At 40.1% G+C, this 16,052-nt stretch overlaps 1 protein-coding gene across 3 annotated transcripts in view; it reads right to left on the reverse strand.

Moving 5' to 3' along the window:
• Positions 1-16,052, reverse strand: part of LOC137941962 (uncharacterized) — a 41,220-nt gene that overhangs the window by 811 nt on the left and 24,357 nt on the right. For all 3 annotated transcript variants that reach the window (XM_068787603.1, XM_068787601.1, XM_068787602.1), the window contains 2 exons: positions 12,714-12,760; positions 420-570 (listed from right to left, as the gene is read on the reverse strand). In XM_068787603.1, coding sequence (XP_068643704.1) covers positions 420-570; positions 12,714-12,760 — 198 coding nt within the window. The remainder of the gene's footprint in view (positions 1-419; positions 571-12,713; positions 12,761-16,052) is intronic.

Genomic DNA, 16,052 nt, shown 5'->3' on the forward strand with positions numbered 1-16,052 from the left:
AAGATAAAGATGAGCATAAAGAATATTTCAAAGGTGCTTTTTTTTCTGAACAGCACTTAAAAAAATGTCTCCTGATGTAGGATCTGAAAAAGGTCTTATCACAAATAATGCTTTAACCAACTCACCCACTTACAACTAACATTTTGTGTTAAAAATTACACCAGATAATTCTAAATGTCAAACACTTCATCAACCTTTATTGTCTCTGATTTGATTTTATCAGATCCTATCAAGTTCCAAATAACATGCTAATTACTGCACATTGATGGTTTGATCTATCAATTATAAAACACAAAAACATAGGTAAATTTTCAAGAGACCCAAGGAATGAAAGCACAAAATTCCTCTGAAAAAAAAAAATTGATGCACTAACAAACAGAAATATTATGGAGTGGGAAAAGGAAAAAAAGTGCACTCACCAGTAGATTGCTGTTTGTCAGAACCTGGAAGAGTATCTAAGCCATCAGGAGAATCAGCAAATCCCTTATCTAAAGCATTTGAATGTTGTTGCTTCCGCTTGCCTGAGAATCTAAGTGCATCCAGCTGGTGCTGCAAACTCGCAAATTTCTCCTGATAGAAGGAAAACAGTGGAAGAGAGAGGGACAGAGAGAACATGAGAGACAGAGAGGGGGAGGGAGAGAACTGAAAGGGTAGCCCAATGAAGGCACACATGTATAATAGACAAGATAAGCAAATATTAGAACTCAAGAATGCAGAAAAGCACAAAAAGTAACCATGATTAGCCTATACCAGTGCAGACCCAAGCAAATGGAACTTGGAGCTTATGTCCATAATCAACAAAAAAGAATAAATGCGTAGAAACAGACACGCAGAAATCCACACCAAAATAATAATAATAATAATAACAAATTAAATTTACGTATATAAATAGATATTTCATTTCAAAAAAATTATATAAATAGACAAAGCAAACTTGGAAGAAAACAGCTTTCCTGCTGATCAACAATTAGTATTTCACGTGCTCCCATTAGATGAATTTTCCACCAAGGGAAAAAAAAACAACTAAAAAAGAAAGAGGAGTGGGCAGAGCCTTTGGCACTAGGGCCACATGAGGAATTTCTACTGCGGTTTTAGGAGCTGGACTCATGGTCGATTGGATTCTGAGTGAGTACATGTCCAACCAATATCTGATAACCAAAGAAAAAAGACTGCCAACAGCAACAGCATATGTGATGATATTGAATAGGGCAATTTCCAAATAAGGTCCTTTTAGATTCGTAATTCCAAATCCAGCTGTTTAGATATCGTATTTCAAAAAAAGGTTGTTTAACTAAATTTAATGGCAATTATGTCAAAGGTGTTAATTTAACATACCAGGAAAATGAAATCAGTAAAATACCTTTTATTTTAAATGTTTTGCATGAATGAAATTAAAAGGAAAAAAAATTAAGGCCTAAGATGGGGAGGGAACAGGGGACCTTTTTTTCCCTTCCCTCTCCCCTTTCTGGTCAGTCTCTCGCTAGACAAAGGAAAGGAAGGGGAGCAAGCGCCCCCTTCCCCCCTCTATAACCATGGATAGGTAATACCATCCCTCCTAAGTGCAGAAAGATAAAGGAGAGGTTCACACCCCCTCCCTCTCTCCTCTTCATCGAAACAGGATCTCTCTATTTTGACAGAGAGGAGAGGAGGAGGGAGGCAACCCCTGCAGGTAACAATTCCCATGCCGCCACCTCATCCTCTATTTTGAAATAGTAAAGAGAAGAGAGGCAACATAGAGAGATTCACTCTAGTGTGGGACTTCTCTCACATGAGCTGAAAGAGGAGAAGATGGAGGAGGGTTTCCCTTTATTGTTTGAAAAATGAGGCCCACTTGTGGGCCCTAATTTGTACCTTTATTTAATTTTTTTCTTAATAACTGTTGATGACCATATTACCCCCAGATTTAATGGATTCTATTGATTCAGTATTTAGCATATCCAAACATATGGCATGAACAAGGCCGTATTTGGAATTACGGCATCCAAAGAGGCTGTATTTCTCCATTTCGAAAAAAAAAAAAGATGATGTATTTCTCAATTGCCATATATAATAAAGATGTAAGGATTTTTTGTATAGCCACTCTTTAAATTTTTTAAGGCATGTACCTTTCTCATCTCATTGCACAAGGCTTTGAATGATTTGATCTCTAAATCACAAAGTTTATGCATAGTGTCAAATTAATTTTGATTAATGACTCTTCATGAGAGACTGAAAAAACAAGCTAAGCTTCTAAGTGAAAACCAAAAGCATACAATCTCATAGCAAATCTCTTATTGTTTGAATTGTGCAACATTTTATTCTTTGAATAGTGCAATATCTTATTCTAGATGGACTGTCAGATTGGGGATAATCCCATAGCCATTGTTTTTTCCTGAGCTTTTCTCCTTAGCCCAAGATAATAAGATGAAGGTTGTGTAGACTAGATTGAATTATGGGTTGACTTAAGGGAAACCCGCAGGATGTTGAAGCTTTGACTTTGCCAAAATATCAGTAAAAGAGAGAATGTGAGAGAAGAGAAGGTTAGAGAGAAATAATTCATTTTGAATAGTTTGATCAGAATTAGGGCTGACCATCCTCTCCTATTTACTAGCAAATTACTGTAACGTAATTGCTCACATACCCCAGGAATAAGATTCTAAGAAAAACTTTTATAAAAACCTGGGTAAACAGAAATTACATCTTCTAAGACTCCAACCACTCCCTCTACCACCTCCCCCCCCCCCCCCAAAACACACACAACCCAATCTGGAGAGTATTAAAATGAAAAAATAAATTCCTAGTGAGGTCTTCAATGAGATAATGGGTTCCCAAATCTTTTAGAAGCACAAAACCTAAGAAACATGTCAGCTTCAAATTGTTCCACAATCGCACAGTAATCATTGTAATAGAAACACAAACTCTCCCCCTTATCAGCATAGATGTACAGTTGTAGTAGAAAGCACAAATCATAGTTTAAACAAAATTAACAATCCCCTAAGTACCACTCCACTACACTTGGAAGATTCTTGTGTAGGCTTCACTGATAACACTGCTAGTATACTACACTTCTCCCCCTGAAGTTAGGGGGCCATGACATGGAAATCCAGCTTGACAGAAACAACACACAAGAGCCCACTCCAGGAAGGCATAGTAAAGAAAATACTAAAAAGAACATAAACAACAGCCAACACCAAAGTATGTTTTCAACTAGTTAATAGGTAATAATCAATAAGTAAAAAGAACTTGATAGCCTTTCAAGTAAAAACAACTCAAATTAGGTCAGTTAAACAAGGCCAATAGTACCATAAAGAACCAGCTAACGACAATAGAAAACCACCAACTTAAGGGCAACAAACAATCAAGGAAGACAGTAGACCGTGTAAGGTTAGCATAGCACAGCACCCACTGAAGGGCAGAAGGGAATACAAAGGTAAGCCAATAGGAGATGAGAGAACATTAGTGATGATAATGAAAAGTGAGATTACCTATAAAAATTATAACATGTGCTAAAAGCATCTTTCTATGTTTACCTGTAGATGATCACCAACATTTAAAGCCATCAATGCCATCTGATGTGTATAATCAAAGACTCTTAAACCACATTATTGACGCAAAACTCCATCTTGTGGTAGGGAGTCATCTCTTCATGGAACATATGTGAGACCATTGTGGCACATAGGTGCATGAATTAAGATGTGCGAAGTAATTCATATGCTGCTCAAATGCTCCATTGAACTGGATCAAGCCACTTACTCTTAACAATTGACATGCCTTAGTTACCATAAGCAAAGTAAGTTGAGAAAGCCAAAGCCATCTACTCCTTTTCATTGAATGAAGTGAATAACGAGGAACGAAGATGGGTTTGAAATTTTGGTGGTTTCTCTTCTCATTATTGACCCTTCTATTCTTTCTTGCTAGAGTAGTGCAGGAAAATGGTGAAGATCCAAGGCTTTGTTTTGGACGGAACAGGAAGTTACAGGTGTTGCAGGTTGTGGATATGCACTATGCCAATTGAAAGACAACCCTTACTTGGATTTTATTTTTATTTTTGAAAAAGACCCTTACTTGGATGTCTGGCTGAACCAGGTAGTTGGCTACTCCAAACTCGATACACCAACTTCATCAAGCAGATGAAGATTGAGAAGCCCAATCTCATTGTTTTCATTGGGTCCAACATTTTTTTACCCGGATGTAATGAATGTGGATAAATCCCTAGACACGATGTTTGTGCTGCCGACATTGTCAGAAATCCCTTGGGCTGCTGTTTTGGGGAACCATGACTAAGAGTCAATGCTATTGAGGGAGGGAGCCATGCAGCATGTTGAGTGGGAATAGTCCCACATCAAAAAGTGTGAAGGTGTCATTAAGTTAGCGATACGCCTCCTATGTGGCTAGTCATTTTAGGATGGAATCGGACTCAATCCAATAATGGTAACAAAGTAGGATTTCTGCTTAGGCCCAAGCTCAATTTGTGCTGCGTTGAACGTGTGGTCTGTTGAGTTTTTACTCTATTTGTGTTTGTCCACGTCTCAGGCCCGTTATGTGCAAGCCTAACTGTGAGGGAAAGTTTTGAGTGGGAATAGCTCTAGATTGAAAAGTGTAAAGAAGCATTCTTAGTTTATAAGGTTGAGCAATAAACCTCCTAAGTGGCTTAGTCATTTTGGAACCGAATTCAACTCAATCCAATAAATACATGGTATCAAACACATAAGATCCGGTTGCAGAGAGCTTCCAACTAGTTTTTCTCCTCTTTATCGGTCTACAACTTCTCCAAGAAAGGGGATTTCAGATTTCTCTGCTGATTGGAGTTCAATATTACATCTTTCATCTTTCTTTTGTGCCATAACCCTAGGGTTGATGCCTTGTGCTGTCAATTGATCAGTTTTATAAGCTTTAAGAGGGTTGTATGGAGATTTTTTCCCAATCCTATGCCTACGTAGTTCTTCCAAACCTATGATTTGCTTGCATCATCTTCCTGTACATTGACATCATCATTGTTGTTGTTTGATTTGAGTATTCTGAGTTGAAATTCTGTTGTTCAGAGGTTGATTGAGCAGTACTGAGTTGGGTTTGAAGTTCTAGCGCCTTATTTCTATCCTATGTAGACCTCACTTTATTTGCATAGGGAAAATCACTCTATGCTTGTCTGCTGGTTGGTGAGACTTGTTCCAAGTTAATTTTGTGTGTGAAATGAGTAATTTTGTTATAAAATATGTCAAGTTTGAATGAAGTTACTACCCCAGGCAAGGATTTTGGAAATTTTGAAAGGAACGACACCATCCAAATCACTTTTGAGAAGCTAAATGGACAGAATTACTTGCCAAATGTGTCTAAATGTATTTGAAAGGCCAAGAGGAAAGGCAAATATATTAGGAATGACCCTCTTGATCCCATGACTGATGACTAGAAAGTAGAGGACGAGAAGGTTATAATTGGTTAGCGAATAGATGGAGTCCAAGATGAGGAATCAAGTTCTGAATAGCGAAACAGCCAAGGCAATTTGGCAATTCATAGAATCTATATATGATCAAGAGAGTAATTTGCCATGATTCTATAAACTGTATGCCAAGTTTTTACTCTCAAAAGAGTAGACAAGACAATAACTGAAAATTTATTGAAGTGAAGTGCAGGGGTTACTACAAGAGATCGGTGTTTGTTACCCATTTAATATTTGATGAGAAGGAGGTTCGCAAGAAAGAATGACAGATTCAAGTGGAGAAGTTCCTCGATGGCCTAGGTCCCAAATATGATGCAATTTGGGCCCAACTACTAACAGTTGATGAAGCAACCACACTGTCTTTAACCACGTTGAGACACCCTGTGGATGTAGAGGGGGCAATCAAAAGGCAATGGTAGAGGTTGTGGTGATGGTAGAAGTGATAGGATGTGTACCCATTGTGGGCACAGCAATGATTTTTTAAATAATTGCTGGGACAAGTATAGTAAATCAGCATAGGCCAATTCTAGCATCCTAGAAGATGGTGAATCTACGGCCAATGGTAATCATGAGATCGGTATTGTTCCAAGTGACCTAGATGAGCTTCAGTGGCTGGTCCAGAAGTTAGACATCTCACATCATCTACCACATCTGATTCCTCAGCCACCATGGCTAGCTCAAGTATGTTTTCTCTACATGTGTTTACTGCTTCTACATGGATAATTGATTCTAGTGCACCAAACCATATGTTAGGTGTGTCCTCATTGTTTAGTTCCTTTAATCGGTAATCACCCATTAAGTATGTAAACTCTTGTTGATGGGCCCCTTGCGCTTGTTCAAGGAGTAGGCATGCATCACACATATGTGATGGACCCTCTCCCACATTAACCCTTGGTCAGGTTCCTACAACAGCGAGATAGATAGCTTTGAGAACTTTAACTTGGAGGTTGCTAGCATGGAGGGCACGAGCATGTGAAACAAATCAGAGTTGATACTACTTGAACAGTGGAGATTAGTCATCAGTGTCGTCCATCCTCGCATAAAATTGGATCAGACCATCTTAATAGCTTTGGTTTCAGAGCACCTCCTTGAAGCTATAGAAGAAGCGCACAAGCGACACCATAGGTCGTATATTTCGATATCACATGGCCAGAGTTCTCCAACTTCAATGCCTTAAACTTCAGAATAAAGGTATCAACACACCTTCAACCTCGGTAGCAATGTTGTCTCATGATTTCACAAATCAGAAATCCTTTTGAGGAAGGTTAACAATCTAGGTGTGGAAATGGGAGCTGATTGCTAGAGCAACTTATTCCTCTGTTCCCAGCCCAATGATTATCCTCTCCTGGAAGAACCTTGGTTTGAGGCAACTAGCAAGAAGGTTATGGTCGAAGTCCTCATCTCAACTCAACATGCAAACTTATCGCTCTCCAAGAAACTAAGTTGTCTGATAATTTTCCCTCCATCATCAGAGACCTTTCACCGAATAACCATGCCACCAAGGAGTTGATTCCTCAATTGCTGTCGTCAGCGGCATTTAAGCCATTTGGAACACTAGATGCTTGGATCTAATTGCTGCATCCAAATGTGAATTGCCTTGCAATCCTTTTGTGAAGCCTGAACGACAATTCACGAAGAACTACCTATGGGGTGTATGAGCCAGCCAACACTTTCTTCAATGTTCTTTTTGGACCGAGATTGAGCAAGTTGTCACTGCCTGGAATGCTTCATGGCATGGGTGATCTTAATGATATCATATACTGTCACGCAAAAAAACAGAAATGCAAGCTATTATTTCTTTGATGAATGAGTTTAATGACCTGGTTGATATGTTTGGTCTTTAGAAGATCCTCATGGGTTGTAGTTTTACATGATCCAATGGGTAAAGTCTCCCTATGGTAAGCAAGCTTGACCAGTTCTTGGTCACTTCTGATTGGCTAGAAAGAGAAAGAAATCCTGATACTGCTGAATGATCTTTCCCTCATACCACGTCTGATCAAAGACCAAAAATCTTGGATTGCAATCCAAACAGTGGGACCTTACTTTTCATTTTGACTCTTTTTGGCTCTTTGAAGATGGTAGTACCAAGAATAAAGAGGATATGTGGTTATCTTTTAATGTCCATGGCTCTTGGGGGTCCCAGTATATGCAGAAGCTCAAATTGTTGAAGGTCAAATTGTTGAAGCTCAAACAACAAGATAGGTCAAAGCACTCCCTCAACTCCTCCAATCACCACTCCTCAACCATCTTTTAGAACGATCACGAATGATTCATGGCTACTTCAAAAGCTCTAGGGGCCTTAGACAAGGAGACCCCCCATCCTTGATGCTCTTCAATATTGTACGCGAGTTTTGAGCAACATCTTTATCTTTGCAAGAGATATCAATGGATTAAAGACCACAACTAAGACCGAAGACCTTGATATCACAATGCTGCAATTCACAAATGAAACATCATGCTTTTGGAAGTCTACAGTGAACCAAGTTTCTAACCCAAAGCTCTTCTCCTTTATGAAGCAATATCCGGCAAAAGAAGCACTTGGTGTAAGTCAGCTATATTTGGTATCTCCAATGACACTCTTCAACTACTTGGGACTATTTTGGAATGTGCAGTTGCTGACTTTCCTACATCCTACTGTGGCTCACTTCTTTACCTCAAACAGCCTCCAATGGTGTTGTACACTAACATCATTGAGAAATTTGATAGATGAATATCTCCTAGGAAATACAATTTTTTATCCAAAGCCAGAAGCTTAACTTTGATAAATTCAACACTTGTCAGGCTTCCCCTTTACTACCTATCTCCCCTCAAGTGTGCAGTTAGTGTGGGAAAAAAAGAATGAGGCCCTTGAGCATTGATAAACCCCAATCCACCAGCTGATTTGAAGAAGGGCCTCAAACTGCCTTCCTAAATTAGCTGGTGGATTGGGGTTTAGAAGTATCAAAAACATCTACAGCTCTTTTTTAGCCAAATAGATTTGGTGTTATGCAGTTGAAAAGATAGACTTAGGAGAAAGATCCTTGTCGCAAAATATAGTTACTATTGTTCCTCAAGGTTCCCTATCAATCCACCTAGCAGTATGGTCTCGCCCTTATGGAAACGGATGATCAAGCTTCTTCACAAGGTTCAGAATGGAATCAGATTTAGAGTCAGAGAGCAAAGCATTAAATTTTGGAATGACACTTGGCTTTGTGAGAGTCCATTGTTAATGCACATTCACACTTGTTTTCTGTTGTCCATGACAATGATTTGGTGGTGGTCAAAGCGAAAATATCAAGTGGTTGGGAGATACACCTGAGACGTAGCCTACAAGATGAGGAGGCACTCTCTGCGGTCAGATTAATGAATGCCCATGAATCTCAGTATCCTAGACTGGATAGTAATGACCTTATTCTTTGGAAAATGCCCTAAATGGGAACATCTCAGCAACCACTTTTTACAACTCCAGAATTTCTATCTGGGCCCTCTTTAACTCTAGCAATCCTGAAGTACTTGTTTGGAAATATTTGGGACCTATCTAAGATGACCTTCTTCAGTTGATGTGCTGCCAAGAACAGAAATCTGATCTATGGTGACCTTCAAAAAATGGGACACCATTATAATTAACACTCTATGAAGACTATGCGGGCAAGTCAAGAAAAGTGTTAACCACCTTATCTTGAGCTGCACTTATACATATCAGGTTTGGGGTCACCTTTTTCCAGCTTTTTGATTTCAACAAAAGTCTCTCCATTTTTGCTCTCTCCTCTCCAAACTCGGCAGCATTTCTATTCGTGAGCATGCAGTTGATAAACTGACATGGAAGCCTAGCATTAATGGCCGATTCACAGTTGCATCCACCTACTCTCACATTAGAAAGCAAGATTACAGCATGCATGAGCACAAGGCAAACCTGACATGGAAGCTCTCAGCACCTAGTAAAATCAAATTCTTCGTGTGAACGGCCATCAGGGAACAGATCCTCACCTCTGACAACCTCCATAAAAGAGGTTACACAGCCCCCGATCGTACTTGTCCCCTTTGTGGTGTGTGTGACGAGACAGTCCAACATGTTCTCTTACATTGTGATTTTTCTTAGCAAGTCTGGATGAAGATATTTCAGAAGATTGGACTCCAAATGGAGCTTCATCAGTTTCAACACCTCTAAGATGGTTATGGGGATCCACCTTCCTAGGTTGGGCAAGATAATTCTCTTGGCATGCCTTGTGCATGTCCCAAGGTGCCTATGGCTCGAGCGAAATAATTGGAGATTCAACTCCAAAGCTAGCACCCCGGATAATATAGCTTCTCAGGCAGTGGGCCTTATCTCGAGTTGGTTACATACTAAGAAAGAGTTTGCCCCTCTATCGGGCATTTCCCTTCAGGAAAATTAGGGTTTGATCGCGCATATGGCGGGCCCCTATAGGAATCCGGTTATGGCCACCTGGGATCTTCCCCCTTACGACTGCATCAAACTCAATTTTGATGGCAGTGCTTTAGGTTGTCCTGGGCCGGCTGGAGCTAGTGGTGTTTTCAGAGACAGCAGTGGAGACCCTATTATATCCTATGTTGGGTCGGTGAGTATTGCTATTCAAATACTGCTAAAGTGAGTGCTCTTCTATTCGGCCTCCAAATCTTTAAAGGCGGCTTCATGGCAAGCTGCTTATCGAAGGAGACTCAAAGACTGTCATCAGCTGGTGTTCAAAAGATAGTTCCCCCCCTTGGCGCCACAGGCCAATCACTGATTGTATTGTAGACATTGTGTCATCCATTCATTGCAATTGGAACCTCGTTCCTAGATCAGCCAATTCTTTGGCTGATAAATTGGCAAAATTCGGAACCTCTTAGCAATCTCTCATTGTTTGGGAAGGTTTCCCTTCTTATAATCTGCTCGTTTGAGCTCTCTTAATAAAATTCAGCATCATTTCATGTGCTGACTTGATCCATCAATGCAACCTATGACCCCCTCCACATTTTTTTTTCTTGAAAGGGTGCGAGATTTTGTTAAAGAGAAACAAAGCAAAAGATAGAAATTTGGGGGCCCCACCCTTTACAATGAGAGATTGGAGGGAGGCCCCATTTTTGGCAAGCTTATCAGCATAAGAGTTTGCTAATCGGGGAACATGAGTCCAAGAACAGGACATTACAGAGGTAATGTCAAAAATAGAATACAAATTAAACCAATGTCTCCAAGGGGTTGACGCCGAGTCGGAGCACCAGCCAATGACCACTTTGGAGTCTCCTTCAATGAGCAAGGGGCCAGAGAGGAGTTCTTTGAAAATGATGAGACCTTGGAGAAGGGCAAAAACTTTGACGAGGTCGAGTCCGGGCTCGAGTAAGTGATGAGAGTGGAGCCAGCTGAGTCCTGAAAAACACCACCAAAACCAGCTACGCCGGGGCAGCCGAGAGAAGTACCGTCAAAATTAAGTTTGATGACCCCCAGTGGGGGGGAGACCACTCAATCATGGTCAGGGGTCTAAGGGGAGCCAACATCTGAGCAAGAGCGCCCTAATTGATCCCAAGGAGGACATCAGCGAGGGCAGCGAGCTTTTTTCTGGTGTAGAACCAAGAAGAGACAAGGCCAATGATGTTGTTGATGGTGTCATTCATGCTACTGAAATTGCAATTGAACTGGCAGTTGTTCGTTACAAGCCAAAATCACCAAGGAACATGAGCGAAGCATGCTGAAAGGAGGAGCTTTCCAATTTTAGGGAGAGAAGTTCCCAAAGTGAGCCGAATGGTCCCGATAAGATCACAATGGAGACCAGTCTGAATGCCGATACGCTGGAAAATAGCCATCCAAACCCTCCAGGTGTAAGAGCAGTGGAGGAGAAGGTGGCTAACAGATTCCTTTGTCATTTCAAAAAAAAAAAAAAATTCCTCTTCAATATTACTGAGGGGAAAGGCTATTTGGGTTGAGATCACCCTGTCTGTGGAGGTTGTCCAAATGAAGAATCTGATTTTATTAGGAACAGATAGCTTCAAAGCAATAGCAGCATCATGTTCAGTGTTGTTGGAGGACCATCCCCCAATGTGTGAGAAGGCAGAGGAGACCGAGAAACAGCCATTGTCAGCGGGGAGCCAAATTAATTTATCGGGCAAGTGGTGTCTGATTGTGATAGAGTGCAGCTCAAACATTAGGCAGCACAAATCGACAGTTTCAGCATCATTTAGGCCACGCCCAGAATGGAGGTTCCAAGCAATTCAGTTCTGAGAGTCAGCAACTAGAACGTCCTGGCAAAGAGTGATAGAGAAGAGAGTGCTAAAGGCTTCCCTGATTGGTTTTTCACCACACCATCAGTCCTTCCTGAAGAGAAGTCTGCGGCCATTGCCTATGAAGAAGCGCATGGCTGACTCAAAAAGAAGGAGAAGGGGAGTGAGGGACTTTCATATTGTTGACAATCTATGACGGCTTCCTCCCCTAGTCCACCATTCACCTGGCCCCTTCAACATTTTCACAGCCCAATAGAGGAGATAAAAAGAAACTATTGGCCAGCAATCAGTTCTCCATGTGCTTCCTTTGGAATTAGATCATTTTATCCTCTATTTTATCCCCTATGGTTTTTCCTAATAAGAATTCTATCATCCCACTTTTTTTATTTTTGAAAACGATGATGCTTTATTAATAAGCTGAAGAGCAGAAAATGTTAAAACATCTTAAGATACAACATAGGGTACAAGTAGCTCAAAGAGCTACAGTTCAAGCAAGAGGCCAAACTGTCTTTGAAAGCCCCATTCTTTGGTAGGTGGTAACCATCCGAGTTTGCTGCTCTTGGTATTTTGCACCAGGCAATACGTCATTACACTACAATGCCCTTAATTTCATCAAACAGGCTCCTCAGCTTCCACAGGACAGATGCTGGTTTGCTGGCCCAGCCTATGACAAGAGTTGAATCACCTTCTACCATTAGTAGTCTGTTGTAATGCTGCTTGTATATCTGTATATCTGAGTAGGCCTCTTGATTCAGCCACATTGGAGTTGCAAACTCCTGCTGGTTCAGACTATGCTAGGAGAATAATCCGACTTTATTAAAAGAAAGAAAGAGGAGTTCTCCAAGTTTCTCAGCAATGATAATGTATGAAGTCATGCTCTACTGAAAACTTACTCAGCAGCAGATACATTAAGTAAGCAACACATTGAATTTCATTCCTTGTACCTTTGAAGGACATGCCTATGGAGCACGTATTTATAACAGAAAGCTTTACAGAGGGGCCTATGAATGTCTACACCAATGAGGAATAGTAATCATCTCTAAAGCAGTTTGCGAATTTAATTGAAATCATTGAAAGTAAAACAAAGGAAGCAAATAAAACCAACCTGTTCAGCAGCTAGATTTTTAGTCAGCAGGTACGAACGCTCTTGTTCTGCTAGTCACCAAAATAAACAGTCTATAAGTAGAGCCAGTTGGAAAGAAAATGATGTGAGATCCATGAACAAACAAACAAAGAGAATTATGTCAAAAGCAAAACTATGCATTTGAATAAATGATCACAGATAGGAAAAGTGACCAGTGAGTAATTAAGGACACTCGTAAATGCATACAACCCCAGACTTGATGAGTAACATTCACAATCAAATGATAATCAAAGCCAGTCTATGTTTACAGTTTTTTTTAAAAGGAGAGCATTTAATGAAGCCCAAATGCAAAACAAACAGACCTAAGAGAGATTTAGACCCCCTATTTAGACAAAGAGTGAGCAAAACAATTAGCTGATCTAGGAACATGAGACCAAAAAAAAACAAACAGGTAAACATAGATCTTGGATTTCAAAAAAAAAAAAAAAAAAAGTCACAGGAGCCAAGGCAGGTCTTTCTTTCCCAAACACCATCTGATGACAACCGAGGAATCGCTTTCCATGAAATACCATGCCCTGAAAACAGTCTTTAAAACTCTTCAGGCTCAAAGCTTGAAGCTCAGCAGAGGTAGAGTCAGTCGTGCCAAGAGTTCCTGTAAAGGAGGTAAGAGCCACACCAGAGCAATCCAGAAAAACACTCCCAAAGCCGGCGGGCCTTGGATTCGCAAGGGAAGAGTTATCGAAATTGAGCTTAATAGCCCCCTCGCAAGGGAAAGCCACTCCTCAATGGCAATGGGCTTGGGTAAGGAGAGGCCAGCAACGGACGACCAACTACATCTCAGAGAGCTGCTGCTGATGTCAATGAAAGCTCCCAAAGTACAAAGCCAGGAAATGAACACACCACTGTTGTGTTAGCAAAGATGGACCAGATAGTTGCCTTTCTATTGAAGTCACTCATATTCTTCTCGAATCATAAGCCCTGAAGAGATGAAAGCTAAGCAAGCTTTCATCATGATTTTACCAAGGAAAGGAAGAGAGGCACCAGGCAAAGATCAACAAGGCCGAAGAAGGTCATGAGGATGCAAACTGGCACCTCAAACATGCTAGAGAAGAAGCTCCAAAGCCGCTAGGAAAACGGGAAGTGAACTAGGATGTGGTGAATGCTTTCATCCACCAATCCGCAAAACTCACATGACAAGGAGGTCAAAGATTGTCTTTGGAGAGGATCTGGCGTGTAGTACACTCCAAACAAAAAACTTCAACTTTTAGGGGCCAGATAGGGAGCAAGCTCTCCCGACACCAGTAGAGTCAAAGGCCAAGACAAGAGTAGAAGCGTATGAGATAAGTAGATTGTAGCATGACGAAACCATGAAGGTGTTGTCCGACACAGGGTACCAGATTAGCTTGTCTACTAGGTACGTTTGACCAATCTCATTGAGCAAGACTCTGATCTCAACAGCTTCAAGGTCGTTTAAGGGCCTCCGAAAGAGACTGCACTAGACAATGCTTTGGAAGTTGCCATTCCCAATCACCTCGGCAAGAGTGATTCTCTAATTGATTGTTGTTAGAAGATGAGCCCAAGCCCACACGACCAAGGAAAGCCCACACATCTAAGTGTGTGGAAAATGGGCTTAAGCCCACAAACTAAGGAGAAGGCCCACAAACCCACACAATGGTGGCATGATGGTAAATGAGTCATCTCATAAAGATGGCACTGAAGTAATTAGTTTATGATTTATGTCTCTTATTCACTCTTACTAGGGTGAAGGGTATTCTTGTAATGTTAGCACTTCTGATATCTATAAATACAACTTAAGGGGAGGGTTTCGAGAAGTCCATCAAGAATGATACCCTAATCTTCCTCCTCTTTTCTCCAAATTCGTCACTCTTCCTCTTCTCCTGCTAAAACCTTCTCTCCACAACTCTTCTCCTTCTTCTCACCGCTTAATACACTTCTACTGTGATTCTACAGCACGGAATCCAAAGTTTCAACATGGTATCAGAGAGGGCAATGATCTGAGATGTCAAAAAGAGAGGAAGATGGAGAAAAGGATGGAGAAGAAAGGGAGGAATAAGAGGAAAAGAAAAAGAAAAAAAAAGTTGATTTTGTTCCATAAGTCTTACTTCTCAATTTCTATATTTCATTGGATGTTTCACTCTCTTGCCGTTTTTTTTTCATATAGCTAATTATATACCGTTGGAAAGATATTTAAGTCTAGTTTCCAACTCAAAAAGAATCATTAAAATCAATTTTTTCTACAAAGGGAAATCAAAATCTGAAGTAGTAAAGGTAAAGCAACAGAAAAGTTTCGTGAAGCAGCAGAAAGCTTCAACTTTTGAGTTGTTTTATGCCATCAAGAACGATACTTTATATGCAGAATTATATATCAAAAAATATTTATAAGTCTATTTTTGTACCTATTCAACCGATTCTCATTCTGAGTTTTTTAGATGGAGATATCAAACTCGAAAGAGTCAATGGTCATGCAGACCAAAGAAGAAAGAGTACTCAGTTCGGCCAGATTATAGAGTCTGAAATCTATCAGATTATTTATCTCAAAATAAGTATATTTTATGAAGAGAAGTTATACTTGGTTGAAAGGTATTTAAGTCTAGTTTCAAAAGGAGAAAATTTTATGTCAATCTGATCTACATTTAAGGAGATATTCGCATTAGAAGAATCAAAGGTCACGCTGGTATACTGTTGCATGCGAAGATCCGGATTTAAGCCGAATTTTTTGCTTAACTTTTTTAGTTGTTGTTATTGATCAACCATATCAGGAAAGTATCTCATGATTTACCCTTGGAAAGTTTATTTTTTTTAACTAATATTTGGAAAGAATTTTTAGAAGATCATCTTATTTTCAAAAATAATCCTTGATTTATTGGTCAAAGATTGCCTTGCCTAAAGATTTCAAGAAAAAAAAAAGGCAAGGAAAGGTGTCTTCTTTGATTGCTAAGTTCGCACCAATTGAAGGAGGAAACTACCTTATTTAGAAGATTTTTCTAGCCAGAAATTTTGTGAGATTCTATTGGTATTTTGAAAGATTACAAAGAATTTGATTTGGTATCCTTGCCTAAAAAATTAAGGCAAGAAAAGATTGAAATATTTGAGCTAGTGAAGTTATTGATACTATTTGTTTTGGGGTTGGTACTATAGATCATATCAGAAAACTGTGTGGATTATTTGAATTGGCTTCTAGTCAGAACATCAACTGGAAGAAAACCACTCTTCTAGGCTACCACATCGATTCATCTGTACTTCGGGGTATGGCTGACTACTAGGGATGCTCCTTGAGAAATTTGTCAGTTACATATCTAGGACTCCCACTTTTTGACTCTTGGCCTTTAGCGTCGCTCC

This window comes from Aristolochia californica, unplaced genomic scaffold (assembly GCF_029961685.1).
Source record: "Aristolochia californica isolate CCGP_79_NKW_82.1479 unplaced genomic scaffold, dmAriCali1.0.hap1 SCAF_9, whole genome shotgun sequence".
Lineage (NCBI taxonomy): Eukaryota > Viridiplantae > Streptophyta > Magnoliopsida > Piperales > Aristolochiaceae > Aristolochia > Aristolochia californica.